The sequence below is a fragment of the Thermomyces dupontii genome, assembly GCF_041956625.1.
Source record: "Thermomyces dupontii strain NRRL 2155 unplaced genomic scaffold VTN31scaffold_3, whole genome shotgun sequence".
NCBI classification, from domain to species: Eukaryota; Fungi; Ascomycota; class Eurotiomycetes; order Eurotiales; family Trichocomaceae; genus Thermomyces; species Thermomyces dupontii.
The window spans coordinates 875,068-896,717 of NW_027192309.1; the positions used below are offsets into that span (position 1 = coordinate 875,068).

General features: G+C 51.6%; 11 protein-coding genes across 11 annotated transcripts; 6 read left to right on the forward strand and 5 right to left on the reverse strand.

Annotated features, from left to right (window-relative positions):
• Positions 1-867: 867 nt before the first annotated feature.
• Positions 868-1,991, reverse strand: VTN31DRAFT_3770 (uncharacterized protein; the record flags this gene model as incomplete). The annotated part of the gene is made up of 7 exons (XM_069404086.1): positions 868-1,179; positions 1,231-1,422; positions 1,492-1,613; positions 1,669-1,710; positions 1,767-1,778; positions 1,848-1,883; positions 1,937-1,991. 7 exons carry the CDS (start codon positions 1,989-1,991, stop codon positions 868-870), a joined length of 771 nt encoding a protein of 256 aa, XP_069261095.1.
• Positions 1,992-2,937: 946 nt separating this feature from the next.
• VTN31DRAFT_3771 (uncharacterized protein) lies at positions 2,938-4,531 on the reverse strand (the record flags this gene model as incomplete). The annotated part of the gene is made up of 3 exons (XM_069404087.1): positions 2,938-3,018; positions 3,080-3,814; positions 3,875-4,531. 3 exons carry the CDS (start codon positions 4,529-4,531, stop codon positions 2,938-2,940), a joined length of 1,473 nt encoding a protein of 490 aa, XP_069261096.1.
• Positions 4,532-5,274: 743 nt separating this feature from the next.
• VTN31DRAFT_3772 (uncharacterized protein) lies at positions 5,275-6,895 on the reverse strand (the record flags this gene model as incomplete). Its single annotated transcript, XM_069404088.1, has 4 exons — positions 5,275-5,679; positions 5,736-5,932; positions 5,986-6,686; positions 6,816-6,895. 4 exons carry the CDS (start codon positions 6,893-6,895, stop codon positions 5,275-5,277), a joined length of 1,383 nt encoding a protein of 460 aa, XP_069261097.1.
• Positions 6,896-7,750: 855 nt separating this feature from the next.
• Positions 7,751-8,377, forward strand: VTN31DRAFT_3773 (uncharacterized protein; the record flags this gene model as incomplete). The annotated part of the gene is made up of 1 exon (XM_069404089.1): positions 7,751-8,377. One exon carries the CDS (start codon positions 7,751-7,753, stop codon positions 8,375-8,377), a length of 627 nt encoding a protein of 208 aa, XP_069261098.1.
• Positions 8,378-8,678: 301 nt separating this feature from the next.
• On the forward strand, positions 8,679-9,302 carry VTN31DRAFT_3774 (uncharacterized protein; the record flags this gene model as incomplete). The annotated part of the gene is made up of 1 exon (XM_069404090.1): positions 8,679-9,302. The coding sequence occupies one exon, from the start codon at positions 8,679-8,681 to the stop codon at positions 9,300-9,302; it is 624 nt and encodes a 207-aa protein (XP_069261099.1).
• Positions 9,303-9,541: 239 nt separating this feature from the next.
• On the forward strand, positions 9,542-10,822 carry VTN31DRAFT_3775 (uncharacterized protein; the record flags this gene model as incomplete). Its single annotated transcript, XM_069404091.1, has 3 exons — positions 9,542-9,745; positions 9,804-9,914; positions 9,983-10,822. 3 exons carry the CDS (start codon positions 9,542-9,544, stop codon positions 10,820-10,822), a joined length of 1,155 nt encoding a protein of 384 aa, XP_069261100.1.
• A 1,355-nt stretch (positions 10,823-12,177) lies between these two features.
• On the reverse strand, positions 12,178-12,949 carry VTN31DRAFT_3776 (40S ribosomal protein eS24; the record flags this gene model as incomplete). The annotated part of the gene is made up of 3 exons (XM_069404092.1): positions 12,178-12,254; positions 12,327-12,574; positions 12,873-12,949. The coding sequence occupies 3 exons, from the start codon at positions 12,947-12,949 to the stop codon at positions 12,178-12,180; spliced, it is 402 nt and encodes a 133-aa protein (XP_069261101.1).
• Positions 12,950-13,345: 396 nt separating this feature from the next.
• VTN31DRAFT_3777 (uncharacterized protein) lies at positions 13,346-14,507 on the forward strand (the record flags this gene model as incomplete). Its single annotated transcript, XM_069404093.1, has 4 exons — positions 13,346-13,579; positions 13,638-14,141; positions 14,193-14,328; positions 14,380-14,507. 4 exons carry the CDS (start codon positions 13,346-13,348, stop codon positions 14,505-14,507), a joined length of 1,002 nt encoding a protein of 333 aa, XP_069261102.1.
• A 1,647-nt stretch (positions 14,508-16,154) lies between these two features.
• On the reverse strand, positions 16,155-16,843 carry VTN31DRAFT_3778 (uncharacterized protein; the record flags this gene model as incomplete). Its single annotated transcript, XM_069404094.1, has 6 exons — positions 16,155-16,325; positions 16,389-16,489; positions 16,562-16,570; positions 16,636-16,669; positions 16,747-16,785; positions 16,841-16,843. The coding sequence occupies 6 exons, from the start codon at positions 16,841-16,843 to the stop codon at positions 16,155-16,157; spliced, it is 357 nt and encodes a 118-aa protein (XP_069261103.1).
• Positions 16,844-17,120: 277 nt separating this feature from the next.
• VTN31DRAFT_3779 (uncharacterized protein) lies at positions 17,121-17,440 on the forward strand (the record flags this gene model as incomplete). Its single annotated transcript, XM_069404095.1, has 2 exons — positions 17,121-17,216; positions 17,282-17,440. The coding sequence occupies 2 exons, from the start codon at positions 17,121-17,123 to the stop codon at positions 17,438-17,440; spliced, it is 255 nt and encodes an 84-aa protein (XP_069261104.1).
• Positions 17,441-19,680: 2,240 nt separating this feature from the next.
• VTN31DRAFT_3780 (uncharacterized protein) lies at positions 19,681-21,423 on the forward strand (the record flags this gene model as incomplete). The annotated part of the gene is made up of 5 exons (XM_069404097.1): positions 19,681-20,165; positions 20,236-20,549; positions 20,606-20,766; positions 20,838-21,140; positions 21,208-21,423. The coding sequence occupies 5 exons, from the start codon at positions 19,681-19,683 to the stop codon at positions 21,421-21,423; spliced, it is 1,479 nt and encodes a 492-aa protein (XP_069261105.1).
• Positions 21,424-21,650: the final 227 nt, after the last annotated feature.

Here is a 21,650-nt window from a genome sequence, read left to right on the forward strand (position 1 = left end):
TAGCCGCTGGCCTTGAGCTTGTTGATATCAGCCACACCGATACCTACTTTTGTTAGCGCAGCAGAGTAACAAGCTTGGCATCCGACTTACCATGGGCTTGGATGGAGTCGATATCGACGATGAAATCCTCGAGTCTATCAGATTGCGTTTTACAACTATAAAAAGGAATGGGACTCCTACGTCTACCTCGAACTCGCTGCCTGCGTCGGAAGCGGGCATCCTGAAGTTGCTGACGAACAGATGTTTGAGGGAAATCGAGAACAGACACTGGACAGGAGGAAGAAATGTCTGAGGGATCTCGAGAATAGAGAGGAAAAGGATCTCTGAGAGAGGTTGCGAGGAGACCGAACCAGAACAAAAGGCGATGCTGACCACTATGACCCCCGTCTGTTCTAGGAAGGAAGGCACCGGCTACGATGATTGCAAGGAAAGCACGACTGAGCAGAATTAGTTCTATTGCTTTTTGATCCCTGACAGCAGTCATGATCTATGCCCGTTCAATCTCCTTCCAAGAGATGAGCCCGCCCATCATGATTATCGCGAGACGATTGGAAAAAAAAAAGTGCACAGTAGCCACCGTCTATAAAAGCGAATGATCCGTACGAAGCATTGGGAAGAAAAAGAGAAGAGATTCCATAACAGTTGTTCTGATGCCTGAGAATGAGAAACTGGATTTTGTTGTTGATTCGTCGCATACGTAGCCAAGTGTCGATGTCGAGAATGAAGGGATAAGGAAACGAAGACTTTCATTCAGACCCATAGATTTGAATCGTGAGCGTTTCGCAGGCTGTATAGAAATAAAGAGGAACGATCGAATCGGTAGTCCTAATACATCATTGGAAGTTAAAACGACATCAGGCGCATGGATTAGGCGGCTGCAGTCGCAGAGGCGGCGGTAGCCGCAGTCGTTTCCACGGAGCCATCAGCGGGAGTCGCCGTCGGGGCAGTAGCCGGGGCACTATTCCCGTTGGCAGTGGAAGAAGCAGCGGCCGCATTGTCTGTGGCCGATTGATTAGCGTCGGTGTTGTTGGCGCTGGCGTTATTGTCGGCAGCGTTGTTGGGATCGTTGTTGGGGCAGTCTCTTGAGATGTGACCGGCCTGCGAGCATGTGTAGCAAACCTTGCCAGCAGAGCTCAATGGACCCCCGTTTGGAGCGGTGCAATCGCGCGAAATATGGCCCTAGGACGAGTGAGCAAGAGACCCGACCTGCTACGGGAAGGAACGTCGTACCAGTTTCCCGCAGGCATAGCATTTCATTGCTTGTGCCTGGCAGTCGCGAGCGAAATGGTTCGGGCCGCCGCACTTGTAGCAGGTGGCTACTCGATAGCCACCGTACCCGCCACGATACCCTCCACCATAGCCCCCTCGAGGAGCCATGCTGCCGCGACCGGCGCCGGGAGCGCTAGGATTGGGGCAGTTACGCTACGCGGGAGAGATCCCCAGATATTAGAATTCGCTTTCCAGAGAAATCCACGGGACAGGAGCACTCACAGCAAGGTGGCCGGGTTGATTGCAATTGTAACAGCGGCCGCTGGCCGCACCACCGTTCAATCGCAGGGTTGGGCAATCCGCTTGGACGTGGCCCAGCCCGTGGCAGTGGTAGCACTGCTTGGCTAAACATAAATCAGCAATAGTCGAGCAGCGGTGGAGAGGAAGATAAGATCTTACTCTCGGTTGTACGAGGCCGTGGGCAAGCATTGGACTCGTGCCCTATCATCGAATGAGTTTCTGTCGTGGACTGGATAACCACGTTTTCGTTTCCATACCCGGTTGCTTGCCTAGAACGCAATCGCATCTTAGCCGAGGAGTCCATGCAAAAAGCGTCTGAAATAATCCCCTTCACATACAGTTATAGCAAAGACGTTCCGCTGAGGAGCAGACCTCTGTTCCATCATTTAGCCGGGGTCCATCCGCTCAGAAGTCGTGATTCACCAACCCGCGTAGTGACCGAGGTTGCCACACTTGTAGCAAGCACGACGTGACATCAACATCTTTGGCGATCTAAGGCAACGACAGGCCAATTAGCAATCAATGTTGATTCTAGGGCCATCGTCTATCGAGTCTGAACAGGGACCGGGAGGGCGAGGAAACGTCGCGCTTTCGTGTTGAGCCATTGTCTCTGCCCGAAAAGTGGAAATGCTTCATTTTGGTCCAGGGCATTGTCTCGCGATTCGGGAGGGTTTGACTCTTTCTAAGTGTAACGGGCAGGAAATGATGTAGGTGGCAGCACGAAGGGGAGAAAAGATCACTATATGCAGGGCTGTGTTATTTACAGGGCCAATTTCAACCCACTCACCCTGATCCAATCGCAAGCAACCAAAATCAGATACCCTCGATGTGATTGATTATTCCCTGTTCCATGCGATTTCCATGAGAACCCTGAGGACAACAAGCCATGGAGCGGAAAAGTGCGAATTGACTGCAGTCGAAAAAGAGCGGAAACAGAAAACTTTCAGCGAAGAACTCCCCAACTCACCTCCAAAACCTGCACTCCAAGCCCACCGGACCACGAGCACAAACCACGAGCCTGATCAAAAGGCAGTACAGAAAGAAGGAATGAATACTGCAGACGAGAGGAAAAAGAAAAGGTCGTGTTGAATCGTGATGCAAAATTCAAGAAAAAAGATCTTGGTTTCCGGCCTTTCCGCATTGCGTAAAGTCTCTTTCATATCTTCATGCGGATTGGTCGATGGGCACTGCCAAGCCAAACCGGGGCAGACAAGATCGCTAACAACCGCGGCCGGCTGGAGCCAGGGTTTCCCGCGCACTTGTCCCAATCCGAAGATGACGTTGATTGCCAGAGTACTGGAACTTGGGATACTAATACTAATCATGATGGTATTTATACTCAATAGGAGTTTTCAAAAACAGATACCTATACGAGCACTGTATAAGGGATGTGATCCGGGACATGACCACGTAACATTTGGAACCGCATCATTGCACATCAGCCGTCTTCTCAATCACTGCCGGTGCCCGGACTTCTTTGCCCTTGAGGAATTCAAGACCCTCCCCGCCCTGGAATAAACCGTCAGTGAAAAAAGAAGCTTGGGGTGTAGAAAGCTTTGGAGACACTTACGTAGCTGATCAGAGGCGACACCTCAACACCAGTATCCTCGCCGTCCGCAACAACCGATCCGCCCGCTTTCTCGACCCAGCGACGGCCTTGCTGCATGATGTCCCGCTTGCTAGTGTCCGGATCGTCCTCACCCGTACCGCGGGCATTCTTCAGCGGCGAGAATTCATCTTCCCGACGGACCTCGATCGAGGCGAATTTCTCCAACGGTATCAAGGGAAATACGTCAAACACAAACTGCTCCAGTTTGATACCGTTAGGCTTCTCTGGCTTGACGGTCTCCCCAGTTTCGAAGTTGATCGACGGAATCTTCTTGCGAGCGATGTGATGAGGCAGCTTCAGCGCCCACTCCTCAATGGTCTCCAAGAACCGGAACGAGTAGTAGTGATTGACAATGTTGGCCGCGCGGAACTTGAGGATCGAGGGATTCTTGGGATCCTTTACTTCCGCGGTTTCCTTGTCAATCTCCGAGTACTCTACCACATCGGGCTTGCCGTTCTTCTGGAGGATCAGACCGACCGATTCGGTCGCGTTACGCTTGCGCACCACCTTGGTGGCAATGTCGACACCCTTGGACGCTGCGAAACCGATGAACACGGGGTCCGCAACCCGCACAAGGCAGTTGTCGACACAGTAGGTGTGGACGTGCTCGATACCGCGCTTTCGCATGTCCTCCCGGACACCCGAGGTGATAAGGGCCTGGTAGATGCCACCGTTGCCATCAGGGGCGACAGCAACCTGCAAATCAAGCACTCAGTACCAGCCGTTGCGGGGTGTATCGCCAGGGATTTAAAATACCTTCGACTTGGTCTCGAGGAGGATCTTGCCATTATTGGAGATACACGGCAACACTCCTTGCTCGAAGAATTTCACATTGGCCCGATCCAGACCGAAGAAGCCGTGTTGCTCGAAAAACTCCTCCGTCGGCTTGTGAGTTGGGCCACTCGTCATGACATACCAGGGTACCACGGCGTTGTTGCCCGCCAACGCCTGAATCTTGGCAATGCGCTCGGCCTGGATCTGGAAGAGCGACTTGTGGCTGGGGAGGCCGATGTCGTAGCAACCCTTGGGAGCCGAACTGCCCAGCCGGGTGCCCTGACCACCAGCCATGAGCACCACCGCCACCTTGTTCTCCGCCACCAGCTTCAAGCCGAGGTTGTAGTAGCGCTCAATGTCCTTGGGGTCGGAATCCAGGATCGAGGCCGTGGCCGACTCGGGCAGCGGCTCCAGCACGGGTTTCTCGACATCCTTGGGCGGATTCAGAGCTCTATCGACCAGCTCGTTGATGCGGTTGGGATCAATGGTCAACAACTGATTGTAGAGTTCCCCTTTCTCGGCAGAGCCAAGCTCGTCCCAGTACTTGAAAACATGACCTTGGCCCGCCGCCTCATACTTCTGGCGCAGCTCGCCCAGCTGCTGTGCGGACGGCTCGCGATTGCTCACGAGAGAAGCCATTGAGACAGGGAGGAGGAGCTAATTGCGGAGCAACGAAGGAGGCGGGGAAAAGAAAGTCAGGGTAAAGAGACGGAAGAAGAAGAAGAAGAAGTTGCAAAAAGAATAATCCAACTGAACGATAGAACAATCCAAGCAAGCTCTAACTACAATTTGGGTCGTATTCTTCCTATTCTTCTCCGCTGCGGCTGAGGGGTCTTGGGCAGACGCTGGGAACCCATGGTGAACCAGGCACTGTCAACAAATGTTCTGGAGCTCAGTCGATGAGGGCCTAATGAGGGGCTCTCAAAATACGGTGTGGCCCAGTCACCTGCCTGTTGTGTATTAGTGTCCAGAGTTTAACGCCATCTGGTTGGTCCAAAACTTGAGACCTTCCACTTCAAATGGCGGTGTCCAAGGGCATGTGGGCAGTGGCTGAGCTCTGGCCACTGGGAGTGCCTGAGGCAGCACAGGGTCAGGATTGGCAGTCACAGCAGGCCACTAGTGCCTATGCAGAGAAGAGAGACAATGGACAGTAGGACCCTTTATTGTGCCATTATTATGGTCCACAAAGATTAGCCATACCCATCATGAAGACACCGTGACAGTATTCATAGTTTCTAGTCTCCAGTTACCCTGTTGTAACGCCAGCAGGAACCATAAGGAACAGAAATGGTCGTGCATCACTCGGGTTAACAAAGGGATACATGAAATAAACAACTGGCAACATTACAGATGCATGCTAGTATTGTACACAACTTGAAAGATCATCGCCGACGTCGGTCATAATGGCGGTCATCACGATATCGATCTCGGCCTCGATCTCGGTCTCGGTCGCGGTCCCGTCCTCGATCTCGATCAGAGTAGCGCTCACGAGAGGCATACCTATCGTCTCGCCCCCGATCGTCGTGTCGCCGGTCATATGATCGGGGACGGTAAGTATCGCGATGACGAGGACTTGGACTACGCGATCGATCTGATCTGGAATCTCGCCGCGACTGACGGCGCACCTCTTCTTTATCAAACACCATTCCATAGCAATCGCGATGGCTTTGCGGGTCGTCCTCAGCACGGTATTGGCGTCTCCGCTCGAGATTGGAGAAACCGCCAAATCCACCCCCTTGCCTTTTTTGGATGGTTGCCTTTCGCCATGACTCCGATAACTTGGCCACCTACGGGGGAGTTAGTAGCAAGTAAAAGGCGGAAACCAAGACGAGAAAGCACGTACGCTTTGAGAAAAGTCCACATGGATACGGTGGTCGTCTATCAACACGCCCTGCATTTTAAAATAGGCCTGCTCACAGTCCTTCTGATTTTCAAATTCAATGAAGGCATACTGGAGACTGTCACCCGTGCGTTTGTCTCGAATGATTTCGCACGAGCGAATGGGTCCAAAGCGACTGAAAATGAGATGGAGATCCTCGTCTCGCCGGAAGTCAGCGGTGGACTGTCATCGCAACGCGGAATCAAAATCCCACCTTGTGTGATCGGGTTGAGCTTGCAAACAAAGAGCACATTCTCTGGTGGCTTGACCTCGGCAAACGGCAAATCGCCCACCATTTCCAGGGTCAATGCCTGAGCGCGTGCCTCCCGTTCGCGGCGGAGCTTCTCCATCGCCTCTTCGTCCATATTGTCGTCCAACTCCTCATCATCCGCAATGCGCACCGTCGCCAGCTGTGCTTTGGAAGGCATCGGGCTCTCCGGGGGCACTTCCAGCCCGGGCGGATCATCGAAGGGATCATCCAGGATAACCGTGTGTCGGATCCGGATGTCTTTCAACGGCCGCCCCGTGTCATCCACGAACGCGTTGTTGATTTTATCGAGGACATCGAATCCTTCCACCACCTTTCCGAAGATGGACGCCTTCCCATCGAGATAGTCCAGGTTGTCGCTCAGCGTCACTATGAACTGGCTGGCGGCCAGGCGCTCATCCGGGTCGTCGGGCGAGGGAACCGTTGCCATGCTGACCGTGCCTTTTTCCGTGTGTTTCAGCTTGGGTGGGCATTCAACGGCAAAGGTCTTGTGCGAAGGGCCATGAATGAGGCCCCAAACGGAGGTACCGCCATCACTCTCGGGCGAACCGGGTCCGATTGGATCCCCGGTCTGAAAGGTGAAGTTCTTCTGGACGCTATGGACGGGCGAGAAATTGTAGTATTTGACCTTGCATAGCTTCAAAAAGCTATCCACGCGCGAACAATCTTAGTCTACATTCAGAGCCATTATCTTTGCATTGACATCTATTGGGGGTTTTGGAGAGGAGGGAGTAAGGCAGAGAGTTAAGGCGGGAGAGAAAACAGGGGGCACTTACTTCTCACATTGCTTGGGCGCCACATCAACCAGGAGATCGATGACCAGGTCGCCCAACGAGGTTTCGAGTAGCACGCTCATCGTGTTCCTTCCTCCTGCACCATCAGGGAACCACGTTGTGCGAAAGAGGCTAGAACACTTGATTACTTAACGATCAGAAGAAATAACCGGCCCGGAAACTGTCAAGGTTCGCAGAAGTTCTGTCTCGGCCTTTTCGGGAAAGGGAGCTTGCCAAGCTGGGGTTCTTCGGAGCTTGAAGGGAGTCTTGGCAAGATGGATCTGCACAGTGCACAACGGTTCGTCGGTGACCTAAACTTACATACAGTAACTTAGTTAATTAGCCTACCATGTCCATGGCCTTACGAAAGAGTTACCGAAATTCCCAGCCTTGAAAGTTCCCAGTGACCTCACAGGTACCTTCCACCACACATCCTCTGCTTCGAAAAACTCTGTACCTTTTTGTACTCTTGCATACGAGAACAAGAACAGCCATTTATCCGATCCCTGAAGCACCTCCTCATCAACAAGGAGGATCAAGCAACTCGATCGCGACTGCCTCCCCGTGTAACAGCGGCCAGCTACCCGGCTGTCTTCGAATCCGGCAGTTGGCCCGGTTGCGCCTTCCCCCCCGGGGTTTGGGTGATCGGACAGTCTCAAATCCTTCATCGTGTGGCATCTACACAAAGTTGATTCTCCCACCATCAACCACTACCCATACATAATACCCTTTTGGCCTCCGTGGTCGGAGCCGCCGTCGATAGACTCAAGAGGCGTGGGTTCTAAGAGGAGCTCTCCGAGTGAGGTGGCAGGCCCCGATGGGACTCCGACTCCGAATCTCCATGCCCAATCCGGCTGCCAGGGCGAAAACATTACAGGTAGGCTGCATCAGGTAGACCGCGAGGTTCGAGTCTCAATGGCCCAGACTCGAGCTCAACAATGAGGACCGCGCTGCGGTCGTTAACTGTTCCACGTTGTACCACTCTGACCCACCGTGGTCGTCATGGCCGAGGCTTCTGCTTGGCTTTGATCCTCGTCTTCAATTGGGTTTGCGACCATTGGAATCTGCACTTGACTGGCGGTGTGGCTGCGAATCTGGTCATAGCGTGGGATAATAGGATTGAGCGCCAGTGGGCTGGGAGACGGTCCCCCGACCAGGCATCGGGGCAGCATTTGGGACTCCCTTTCGGTCTTTCCATTGGTGTACGGCGTTTATGGCGACGGCTTTGCCTTGATAGCGGCGTGCCTGCTGATCAGGTACGCAGCCCTGCCGCTGTTAGGCGTAGATATTCTCAGAGGATCGGGCATACTCAAAGCTATTCATATGAAACAATGGACAATTTGATGCATCAGTTACCAGGCGCTGCTCAAGTCAACGTTGAAGTCTCATCGACCAGGGCCCGATCATCTGCAGAGCGCATGGCAAATAAGCTCACTGGTCCGAGCGAGACCACGTTCAAGTTATACGGGTGCTACACAAGTCGCTCGACTTCCAACAAGTGTGGGAGCCAGTGCAGTGAGATCAACACCATGGTTTGTTGCGCGGCGCAGTCGGAATTATGCTAGAGATTGTCCGGGGAAAGCTGTCGCAAAGCTTGGTCGATCTCAGATTCCCCGTTGGTTCCTTGCAGAGCCCCATGACAATGCGTCCGTCTTTCTGTTCTCGACCGATGCTCTCGTCAAGATATCCACAATTGGATGTCTAACTAAATGAGAGACGCATCCGGAGAAACCAGCAAATGGATCCTCCGGTGTCCACATTGTCGGACATTGCCGGGACCTCTGACAGCCATTCTTCATTCCGCTGTCTGAAACTGCTTATCAGCACCAGCAGGGGCCTGGGAGTTGTTTTAGAAACATCACCAGTATGGCGGTACAGTTCTCTTTTGAAAGCGCAGAATCTGCAGCCTCCAAGGGCCCAGGTCTGAAACGACTACCCAATCACCGAGTCAGTGATCAGCCCGAGAGCAAACAGACTAAGCCCACTATTGAAGGTACCCCCTTCTTGACAACTTTTTTTTTTTCTTTTCTTCCTTTCCATTTTCGGGTTCTCACCTGCGCACACTGGGCAAACGGTTCGCCAGCTCCGTTTCTAGGGATTGGCCATGCGATTTGTGTTTCGCGTCTCATTACTAACTCACAGACCACCCCATGCTGGCTCGATGTGTGTCCGCGGAGCATCCTACTGAGAGATTTTTTTGACAGCGGCTTGCCTGCTAATCCCGTACCAGCATATGCCTTCCGGGGAGACATCGACGAGACATTCATCTCATCCACTTCCCAGGCTTGTGTGCGACGTGGGACAGATAGACCTGACTTTTCGAAGGTCGAAGAGAGCCATCTCTTGCCAGTCCTACCTCGGATGAACTGTCACTTTCTTCACGGAAATGAGACAAAGAGGAGCAAACGACTCATGGCGGTCGCGATCTTGGCTAAATTGCACAGGACGCCAGATGGCCTGCAGCATCGTCTCCGCGAGTCGATGTCCTAGAACTTAAAAAAGGCCTACTACTCCAGGCAGAAGAACCACAGACAGTTCCGGGTTCTTGACCTCTTCCTGATATCTGTTTCCGGAGTTAATTGTACTCTCTATTCTTGAATGCCTGAGACTCTCCGTGGGTCTGCGTAGGCCCAACCCTGCGGTGGAGTTTATTCCCGATTATTGTTCTCTGTTGCTGTTTCTACCGTGTATGGCAATCAAGCGGCGCTCTCAGATCTTCGTCTGGCACCATGTCTATGCCATACTATACCACGCGCGCGACATACGACGACCTTGTCCCGCAGCCAAAGCCGGTGCTGGCCACCTTTGTTGTTGATGGAATCGATCACGGCCGACTAGCTAGAGACGCCAGCAGTCATGATCGGATCAGGGGACATGACTTTCACGACAACAGACAGCAACATGCTAGTCCGCGGCGCCGGACACAGGTAGCAGTACGGTGGACGTGCACACACCCTTACTCTGTCCTGTCTCTCTGACCCGCCACTCCAGTGCCAACGCTGCCGCAAGCGCAAAATCAAGTGCAGCGGCGAGACTCCAGATGGCATGCCATGCTCGAACTGCCAAACGGCGGGACCTACGACCGAGTGTCAATACTTGAGGGTGCGGACCTAAATCTCGTCACCTCGCAGCCCACGCTTCCGACAACTGACTGTGTGTGCTGGCTTCAGGTTAATTCCTCGGAGCTTCAACCCAAGACCAGTTACTATGCGCAGCCCTTTGTCCCGTATGGCCCTCTTCCCGTGGCGCCCTCCACGCCACTGGGCAGCTCCGTTGTGTCCAGGTTTCCTCCGTCCGTGCAGTCGGGAATGCGCGCCTTTCCGTTCTCACGATCGTACTCCGTCTCGGACTTGGGAGACATGAGTCCAGGCTCAACGAGAGCATACTGCGATTTGGTCTGCTCCGAGGGGAATGTACCCGGCACGTCGCCCTTCATGTCAACGGCATCCGAAGTCGGCAGCTTCTACGCAAGCCAGCGGGCATGGCAGTCGGCGGATGGTCTCAACAAGACCCCGAATGCGATGTTCTGTCCAGATCAAGAACCCTCTGCATCGTTCAGCCAGGCAGCCTACTCGGTGACTGGATCGACCACGCACCTGCAGGCACTATCCACGGATCCTCCGTCGTTATTGCAGACGAGATCGCTGATCCCAGCAGAGAACACGGATCGAACACTCCCTTCGCCCGGAAACCCGGCCCTAAACGACACCCGCAACAGCGACCTGATGTCCGTTCCGGTGTCTCATCTAAGCACCGAAACCGCCGGGAGCAAGATCGCCGCGACAGTCGGCCCGAAGACTATGGTGGATGCGATGAATTGCAACGGCAACCAAAGCGCGGTGAACCCATCTCAACCCACGACGACATCGTCAGACCTGACTATGATGGGCAACTATGTGACATCTTCGGCACCCAGCTCACTTCCCACGTCTGAACCCGTGGATGCGGGCACTACCATTGAGAGTCTGGACACCGCCAGCTGTCTGTACAATTACAATGGCAACTCTTGATGCTATTGCACGAACTCTCGACTTTTTCATTCCTGTTCCGAATATATTGTACTAACCTAAACCTAAGTTTGGCTAATTCATTGGCCTTCTCGTCGTTGTTGCTGTTCCTATTGCTATTATTTATTGTTGTTCAAGTAGAAGAGTGGTGATCTCCATGTGGGTTTTGTTTGATACTTCTATACAGGAGGACGAGAGAATCCTGCCAGATACTATTCACAAATGCTCGACTTCTGTTTGATTCAGTGGCTGTGTGAACTGTGGAGGTTTTTGTGCCTGTTTGTTGCTGTCAAACGTGACATCGTGCTGGAGGCGAAAAGATGCTCATTCATTTGCCAAACGATTCAGCAGGAGATTGTACTGAGCTACTATCCCTGCACTCTTTACTCAATTCTTCCTACGGATATCTGAACATGGATCCAGCATGTTCTCTGCCATGGTCCAAAGGTAGAGTAGCTCATTGAAGCCATCAAATCGCTAGCTTCTGTCTAGTCTTTTGCAGGGCAAACCTCCCATCTGGATGAAACAAGGATCTTATTCACTCATTTGCCCCCATGTCGAAAAAATTCCAGATGATAGGTATTTCAGACTACACAGATCCCAGGCCAAGATGAGACGAGAGTAACACAACAATTGGATCGTTTCATCTTCTGTGTGATCTCATGAATATGACCAGTTTCTCCAAAAGCATCATTGCTGTTCTACAGAGGAAGATGGTCAGTTCAGATTGCTGTAATTTACAGTAGTTGATTGATTCGGAGCAAGCATCTGAGGCAGCCTCCTGAGATCAAGTACTCGGTACATATTGCTGAATTTGCCCACTCGCGGAGCTGGATGAGGCTGAGACTCTGTCGGGCATGCAAGTACTATCGAGTATACAGTCCATGCAGACTCGGGAAACAGGGGAGATCTCAGAAAAAAACAGCGAACAGGTAGGTTAGTACCTACTCTTCATACCTATTTAGTTCCAATACATCAGGAGCTTCTGCATGGAAAATGAAGGGGTCTGTTCTTGGTGAATTCATATCCCTGCAAAGACTCTGAACAGTACTCGTAGTAGTAAAGAAGCAGAGCTGAAGAAACAAATCGGCTGGCTTCGAAGATGAACTACAGTCCAAGTCATGGGGAAATAAATGACGTGCTCGATCGATTTTCGGGGTATTCCTGGTGGTACACACGACCTGGCGTGTACCTACTGAAACCCGGTAAGGAAGCTCATGGTGTATTTTGGCTGCAGTGCCAGGAACAAGATTGAAATGATATTGGCAACCCTCGTTGCTAAACCACCCTATAGAGGACGAGGAAGAAACATAACAACAAACAAATATCCACGTTTCCACTCGTCATCATGCTGGCCATTAATCCTTGCTCTTCTTGGGACCCTTTGTTTTGGCGGTTCCTCGGAACTTCTTGGCACGGTTCTTGCGTTGTTTGCCTGATCGAATTGATCAGCATCCGGAGCTGTCTTCGTATGATGGGAAAAAAACAAGGAAGCTGGGAAACTCACGCTGTTGTCGGCTGGCCTTCTCAATCTTCTCCGCCAAACCGAACCGCACCAGTCGGTGACGGGGCTCGAACTTCTTCAGCGCCTCGTGCGAATCGTAGATCAGGGCAAAGCCGGTGCTCTTGCCACCACCGTATTGAGTCCGGAAGCCGAAGACAGACACCTGGTCCTTGTTCGCCTTGTACAGCTCGGCAAGCTTCTCACGGAGCTCGTCCTTGGAGACATTGGGGCGGTTGGGGTGGAGGACGTCCCTGTAGAGAAAAGCAAAAGAAATCGCATCAGACCCGGTTCAAAATCGATTTTCGGCGTGAAGTTTCCATGTCAATCTGGGAGCCATTGGCACTCCAACGAGTCGTCTGTGACCAGAGAGATTGTCCCAAGTTCTCCAACACCCAAAAACGATCTCAATATCGAGTCCAATTCCATCCCACCCACATCACTCCCGACAAATCTCCCTGATCGCATCCGCCCGATGGTGACCCGACGACTCTTTCGACTTCCAGGATAATTGTTCGCTGCGGGGATTCAAGGGAAAGAAAAGGTGCTTACACGACCATCTGCTTCCGGGACAGAAGCGGGTTCCGAAGGAACTTGCGCGTGCGCAAGGTAACAGGGGCGTCGGCCATGATTGCGGTGTGCTTTTCTGGTTTCTTGAACGAAACAAAAAAAGTCACCGGCTGATCGATTCGGATCGGTCGAGGCGAAAGTCGTCGATTTTCCAGACGCACACGCACAAGTAAATTTTCGCTAACTCGCGTGGTTGGTGAGAAAAGTCATGTGGGCTCGGCTAAGGGCCAAGAGCGCACGCTAGGCTTTATTGGGACTAGCGTGTGTGGCTCTCAATCGAACAATGTGATTTCAAATTTTGATTCAAAATTCAACCGTTCCAACTTCCAAGTCCAGTACTCCCGCACTCTGAACTCAACTGCTTAGGGTAGGATACTCGTACTTCGATTCAGCCCATAGATTACCTGCTCTCGCTATGGCCAATTGTTGTAGTTCGGTTGAGTACCGTCAGGAACATGGATCCCGCATTGTCCAGATTCATAGCCCAATACTTCCAGCTGGTTGATCCATGGGATCTTCAATACCCCGCCGCTGAGATCCTCAAAAGTCCCACGACGCAAAAGACTCTGTACGAACAGATGTTTGATGAGGACAAGATTGATCCAGTGCCGCCACAGACATATCGAACAAGAGTGCTCAAAGCGCTGATTTCTAAAATCGAAGAGAGTCTAAGTGACCCTGATGAAGATGTACACATTGCCGCTGCACGTTTTTTTTTTTTTTCCTGCTTGTATCTGACCATTGTAGGAAATTGACAGTGATCTTCTCAATGCCTATAGCAGTCTCATGGTCCAGGCTAGGCCCTCCGAGTTGGACACGGTGCAGCAACTGTCTAGCGTCAGATACACCGCACCAACGGTAGAGACTCGGTCCATCATCACGACGGAATCCCGGGGCTTAATTCTCTCATCTGGAACGACGGGCTTCCGAACTTGGGAAGCAGCGTTATCTTTGGCAACCTTTCTTTCAACTTCCGCCGGCCTCGATCATATTCGTGGCAACCGGGTGATTGAACTTGGGGCGGGGACTGGATTGCTCTCCATGTATTGCGCCAAGTATCTTGGGGCTACTCACGTTCTGGCGACGGATGGAAACACAGCGTTGATCGAAACGCTCAAGTCAACGAGCTTTCCTCACAATGGCCTGGTTGATACCTCGAAAATTCGCGCAAAAGTATGGGAATGGGGCGATCCTTTGGAGCTGGATCAAGGCCAATCAACCGATTTCGATGTGGCACTTGGTGCAGATGTGGTTCGTATCCGTTGCATGGTTGATTTGGACAACAGTCTGACGCTGGCCCAGACCTACGACACGGACATCATTCCGCTTCTCGTCTCGGCAATCTGCGAGCTGTTTGCGAAGCATCGATTAAGGGAGTTCATCCTTTCCGCGACGATTCGCAACGTAGACACGTTTCAGGCTTTTCTACATGAGTGTGGTCAGTCTACCCCATGCGCATTCCTGGACTTTGTTAACAGAGGCGGTTTAGAAAAACGAAACCTAAAACCTGAGCGTGTTCCTTTCAGCTCACCACCATTCCAAGAGCAGATTGGGTTCTTCCACAAGGCTGCCACCGATATCCGAATTTATAGAATTACACCACGATCAGAGAATTAGATAAGCACGGATCAAGTGTAGGTGCTGCTTACTTCATATATCGACTTCTCGTTTAGCAGTCGCCCTCCTGTGCAGACTTGCAAGTCGTGAGAGTTACTCTGATGCCAGGAACATTCGATTGGCTCCATATGGAGTCCATGTGGAATGCAAGTACATTGGCCCGTCTGGATTTAAGATTGTATGCCACCCTGGTGGTAATTGTTCGCCCGACAAAATCAGTCAACCGTGCCGGCTGGATGGGTGACGCGTCAAACAGTTCTGGCAGACCTGCAGGGCATGCTACCAGGATGCTATGACCCTCTCTTTCTCATCTAGTCTTCGTAGCGAGCATATTACGATGATGCCAAGGGTTTAGTGAGATAGAGAGGGCCATAATATCTTGGTAGCATGCCCTGAGATGCTGCTGGACTGTCAGCCGATCCCTATGTCAGTTTGACCAAGCTGGATACTGGCCTCACGCTCCTCCACAAAGCATGTGGTATCCGAGTACCTCACCCTCGGAGGACTGCATGCAAATAACATCGAGAATTCAGTGTCAAATATCATGTTTCTCCCCGGCTTTTCTGCAGTACTCATGAGCACTGAGCCGTGCAATCTGCCCTAGACATGAAAACTGCTTACCGCACTGTCTCGCGGGCAACAGTGAATGCCTCTCGTCCCCAGCAAACAAATCAAGCCTCATGTGAAGCCTTCCCAGTTAGGCATCTGGAGGCTAGCTATCACTCACAATTTGGAGCAACTGGTAACATGTCTAGGGGCGATGGCCTAGTCGGCAAAGCCGTTAAAATCTAGGCCTGCAACATGTTCAACACATGTTGTAAGGGTGGCTGATCTTCCCAGCCGATTGCCCTATCCAACCCCGACAATGACGTGGGGAGTTACAGATCGGAACGAACTTGAGGAAGATTCAAGGGGCCGCCTGTAACTCTTTTTACTTTCTGCAACCAACACTTTTGTGTGTGTTATTGCTATGAATCGATTCCTTGAGTTGTACTGAATCATATTTTTTGGATTTTCAAATTATTTTTGCGTGTCGGTGATGGGATACTGGCGGTTGAGTGATTCCGTTAAGTCCATCCATGTTTCGGTCAAGATGTAGCGATGCATCCTCGATGCACAACAACTGCACATTTACGATGTACCCGTGGCTTGTGTGGCTGATGTGTAAAACCACAAGTTCGAATCCTGGATCCGGTGATTTTCTTTTTTCGTCTTCTTCCATTTTTTTTCCCCTTCAGGTAGGCTACTGTCCTCGAAGAAAGGTTGCACCTTCACGCTCTTCGTCATCATGCTGTCGGTACCTCTACTAGGTCGGTGGCATCGATAAAACTCACCTTGAACCGTCGCAATACTTCAAATCAGTATCGGTCGCAAGGCTGCCGACGTCCGGCTCGCTTTGTGCAAGACGTAGTTCAGAATGGACTCCAAACATTCCTTGCAGGATTCCGCTACAAAGCCAGCAAGCACATTGCTGTACAAGAAAATCGAAAGGTTCACCTGGACAGATTCATGTCTTATTTCATATAGCAACACAACCGTTCAAGTCTATCCTGGTCCTGTTCATCACTCCAATTGACTCTGGAAACGATCGTACCAAGAGCGGATGCAAGGAATAACAAACACAAAGGTCATCGAGTGTTAGCAAATTCATGCGGCTGCAATCTTCTCCGGGACCTCCGGCCGAACATCGACAACCGCGGCAATCAGATCCTCGACCACCTTATCGCCGACCTTCTTCCCGACTTCTCTGATCTCTGCGAGCTGGTCTTCTGCATCCTTGTCGGCTTCTTCTTCCGCTTTCTTGTACCCGCTCGTGTGCTATTGCATTGCCGTTAGCCGGAACAGAGATTTCCTCCTGCCGAGGTAAAGGAGTCGGCATACCTCTGCCTCGAACTTCTTAAACTCCTCCTCTTTCCTTCGGCGGTACTCGTCGATCTCTCGCTGGGCCTCTGTTCGGGCGTCCTTGATGCGCTTTGTACGATCTGTTTGTAATACTTCCGTTAGGTCATGCAGAGGGACTCTCAATGTAATTCTGGAGGTGGGGAGGTATGTACATTCTCTGGCTGCGAGGCAGAAGATGGGACGTTAGCTTCGTTATCTCACTGATACGGAGCGGGATAAAGCACACCTTGTTGAACAATCTTCTGGGCTTCTCGTTCGGCCTAAGCTCCCAGAGCCTTGTTAGCGATCGTGGGCTGCTCTTGTTCTGGTCCGCGGGGGATACTCGTATCCGACGTACATCCAACAAGGTTTGGATACCTGCTGAATTCTGTGCCGACTGCCATGGGAATTAGCTTGTGTCAACTTGTATGAAGCTGAATTCTGTGACTTACCATTCTGCGCAGATCCGTACAGTTTTCCGCGGCCGTTGACGCCTGTGTCCAGTCGCGAGGTTCAAGTCGTTGCAGCTTAGAGTATTAGCAGCAGGCCAGTACGTGGTCGCATGAAGCTCCGCCCAAGCCCAGTCCCACCAGTGCCAAGCCCCAACTCTCTGCCAAACAATTTTGCCGCCGCCTTAAAAGTGCACCTTGCGACTCTTCCATCCCTAATCTCATAGCAAACTGCGGTAATCTTTGTTCTCTGGTCTCTGAGTTTTTTGCTAAGGGAAAAAAAATGTCTCGTGCTTCGAAAATTACATTGGCAGCTACGTCAATTGCTACTGCCGGAATCATCTACTTTGTCCATTGGTCGCAGGAAGCTGAGCGAGCTGTATGAATTGCCTGAGGTCGACCACAAACAAACAGTATTCGGGACTGACGACTCTCATGATGCAGGCAATGCACGCCGGAGTGGAACGCGACGAGGAAAAACAACGGATCAAGCGCGAGCGAATGGCGGACTTTGAGATGCAGCGGCGGCTCGAGGAAGAGTACCGAAAGATCCAACATGTTTCGGACGGAAATAATGGTCAATCAAGTTCGAGTGTAGGGTGAGGATGAGACTCCTTGCGCAAAGCGCGCTCGATTCCGGAACGGCCCAACGGGAATTTGGCATGAGTTGGTAAAGAAGAGAAGAACACATGGAGTATAGACAGTGCATCTTGGGCGTTGGTGGGATATACCTACTGTACAATACATACGTGGAACTTTTGGCTGGATATATGTGCTCTGTACTATATGAATGGTTTGGATTTCTTGAAAGGCTTCGCGGGACTGCTCGATTGGGACGTCAAGTATAGAATGAAGGAAAGCTTGGAATATGTCGTTTTGGTTCTTGGGCTTCTTGAGGGTAGCGTCGCGTACTTGAATCTTTCCTACGAGAATTGACTTCCTCAAGTCTGGTTCGTTCAATTCTTGATATCTTTGCTATGAGCTGTTACTACCTGTTTATGGAGCTTTACGTCCGTGTACAGACTAGAGTCAAGTCGTTGGCCAGCCGTCAGTGAGGATGGACGGCCACCATCATGTCATTGACCACGGATTTATTTTTTCCATGTAAATGGTGAGAATGCTCACATGTTCTTTGCAGATTCGTACCATAAAAGGGAAGGTCGTGACTTGTTCATGAGTTCAATGACCTTCCACCATGCTCACGAGACGTGGATTGACAGCGCCATATCTCTTGACAGAAGAGTTTCCCTCTATCCGAATGGAATTTAGTCCAGTCTATTCCACACGTTAAAACACCTGCTAACCAATGTAAAAGCTTTGAATCCAGTTCTCTCTCTCTCTCTCAAGAAAGAAGGAAAAGCCACAAATCAGCGACGATGTGTCCTCAACACCCACAGCGTCATCTGACCGCCAATATCCCGTCATCTGCAAGGTAAATGAGCCTTGAAATCTGGGCAGAATGATTCAGCGCAACGCAGAGGATCAATTCACAGCAAGAGCGACATGACAGGGTGTTGGCAGATAACAGAAAGTAAAAGAGTTATAGACAGCTCCTTGAACCTCTCCTCAAGTTCGACCTGTGATTCCCCATGTCGTGAGGGGTCAACACGACTGAAAGCTGGGAAGATGAGTCCCTTGCAGTTTGTGAGAAGGTAACAAAACCTATTGACGATACCGCTAGGCTATTTTCCTGCACAAGGTCCCAAGCCCTCCGAATATAATACTTGGTGAGAGATGGTCCTCCTCGAGATGTTCAAGGTAGGACGGCCTTGACAGCTGCGAATAGGGCTCCAATTGCAAGGCAGATATAACTCAATGAGTGCATTTGGTTTCCATCCGATAGGCACGGAGTACTTGACTTCTCCATATTCTCTCGATTGTGAGCGAACCCGATGTTTCAACCCAAGGATGCTCTGGTCGCATGTCGGCACCTCCCGTTGGCTTCCGTCTTGTCCGTCAAGATCCGTCTGGAAATACTGTAAACCGGGGAGTCTAATACTAGATTCGGTTTAGCTTGCGGATATCACCGGAGACCGGATCGACTCCGGTCCTTTGGCGCTCGCCGGCCCACTGATAACCGACAGCAGCGATCATCTATTTGACCAATCACGAGCTTGCAATGCCATACTCCGTGGGGGAACTGAGCTGTTCCTTTGACCAGGATGGGTGCGACATGGAGGGTGATTCCTGGGGCAGAATCAATCGTTTTGTGAGATTCATAGCAGAAAGCACTGTTATCAGTCAGAATCCTCTTTCTCTCAGCTGCGCAGATGCAATCTCAAGTCTTCCCAATACAGCTTAGCAGGTCCCGTGACCTGCCATGCCCTCATTCCAGGGAGAGATCACCAGAGGTAGCAGCTGTAGTTCGACTCCTACTCGGCACAATCTACTCAGTCAACGTCTGTATTTTACTGGGAGAGTCCGCGGAGACGCATTCTCGGGTGTTTTACGTACTCTATTGCGAGATTTGATGATCACGAGGTCCTCAGACCCGGGTCCACAACCCGTTGCATTTGAGTTGAAACTCGGTGGTAGTAGTGAACCGGTCAGAATTCCGGCCTCAAGAAACGCATAACCCTTTCTCGTGTTCCGGTCAAACCTTGGGGATTCTGTCTTTGTCCTTTATAAGCGACCTCGGGCATTCGGACTCTCATCCACTGCTCGTGGCTTTCGTCGGCCTTGTTCCTTGTCTCCAAGCTAGATCTGTGATCTGATTGTCTGTTGGCACCCGGTGTGTAACCATATTGTTCGTGTGGCTGTCTATTCTTCATCAAGCGTCTTATCAGGGAACCTCACCACCGCTTCGGCATCCTTCTTATTGACTCTGTGGTCTCTGACGCATCATGACTGTCCCCAACGCCGTTCCATCTTCCTTGGAGAAACTATTTCCTTATATCAATCATGATCCTGCTTCTATCCCGCACTCAGTTGACCCTTTCACAATCACCACCACATCTGGCTTCTTGCCATATAAGCTAGCTCCAACAGAGCTGCCGGAGGTTTTCAAACCTCTTGCCCAGCTCATCGAGGAGATGCCTGTGGCCAAGGCAGACGGTACGCCAGGACTGTTGGCAACTTACAGTCTGGGCTCGGCGATCAAGGACCTTCCAGATCTTACCGATGAGATCGACAAGGTGCGCACTGAAGATGGACAGTACGACCTGTACACTCTCACGGCGCTGTTCCGAGACTATTCCTACGTGGCTTCAGCGTACATCCTGGAACCATGCTGGGAGAATTGGCGCAAGAACCCAGATGGGGGGTATGGGCTCGGACGAGATCGTCTTCCCCATTCCATCACCGGACCGATGTGGCGCTGTGCGGAGATGTAAGTTCAAGTCATCTTGCATAGCAGGCAAACGAATTTGGAAGGGTTGACGAATTCCACGAATCCATAGACTGGACCTCCCACCTTTTCTTTCCTATGCGGCATCCTACGCCCTCTTCAACTTTACCTTGGCCAACCCCTCGCAGGGTTACACGTATGACAACTTGCGTCTGATCCGCGCGTTCGAGTGCGGACTCAACCCCAAGAGCTCGGAGGCAGGCTTCATCCTGACACATATCGACATGGTCAAGGAGACAGCACTGCTGGTCACCGGGGCCGTCAAGGTTATTGATAGTGTTGCTCGAGGAGCTAGTCGGGCCGAAGTCAACGAGGGCTTCCGGGAGATTCTGCAAGCTATGGAGAAGATCGAGGCATCTATGGAGGGTGACCCTCCCCTCTCCCTTCTATTCATTCCTGAAGTGTTTGGCTGACGATTTTAGATATGTGGAAAAACTCCAAGCCAGCCGACTACCTCTCCTTCCGCGTCTTCATCTTCGGCATCACATCGCAATCCATGTTCCCCAACGGAGTGATCTACGAGGGCATCAACGACAACAAGCCGATGTTCTTCCGCGGTGAGAGCGGTGCCAATGACGCCATCGTATGCATTCATATCCCAGCCCGGAAACACGAAAGCCACCGATTCAATAACCTCGTACTAACCCGAGATAGATCCCCCTCCTTGACCATCTCCTCCAAATCCCCATGCCCGACACCCCCCTGACCAAAATCCTGTACGAGTTCCGGGCCTACCGCCCAAAACCCCACCGCGAATTCCTCGCGCACATTGCCAGCGACGCCGAGAAACTGCGCATCCGTGACTTCGCTCTGGCCGACACGGAAACGGCGATCTTGTACTTGAAAGCGCTGGACCATGTGCGAAGCTTCCGCTGGCGCCATTGGCTTTTTGCCAGGGAGTACATCATTCGTCGGACTTATCATCCTACGGCGACAGGAGGCAGTCCGATCGTTACGGTACGTGGGACCTACCTAGAACCTACGTCTCAACACGAAGTGTGCAGGTGATCTGATTTGTTTATAGTGGCTTCCGAACCAACTCTCCGCGGTCATGGAACTCATGCTGGACATCTATGACAAGCATCTCAGCGCGCGGATCCAGGCCGAGGCCGACGGGCCCATGGATGAAACTCTCGCGGCGTACCGAAAACAGATCGTTCCCACGATCGAGATGGTGCGCGAGCAAAAGGACAAGTTGCAGAAGGAAGTGGACAAGTGGTGCAAGCAGCGAGGAGTGTGAACTTGTTTTCCATAGTTGTCTTCAGGCTTGTCATGACTGGCGGGTTTTTGAATTTCTCAAGACTGTTGGATACGCGGTTGACCTCTCATGGGACGTAACAAACACCTGTACTGTAGTGATACTTCAGGACAGAAAATGACGTGACAAAGATCTTTCATTGAATCGTAGTGACTTAACGCACAGGACAACTGTAAACGATGACTCCTCATGAGTGTTCCGAGCCGGCG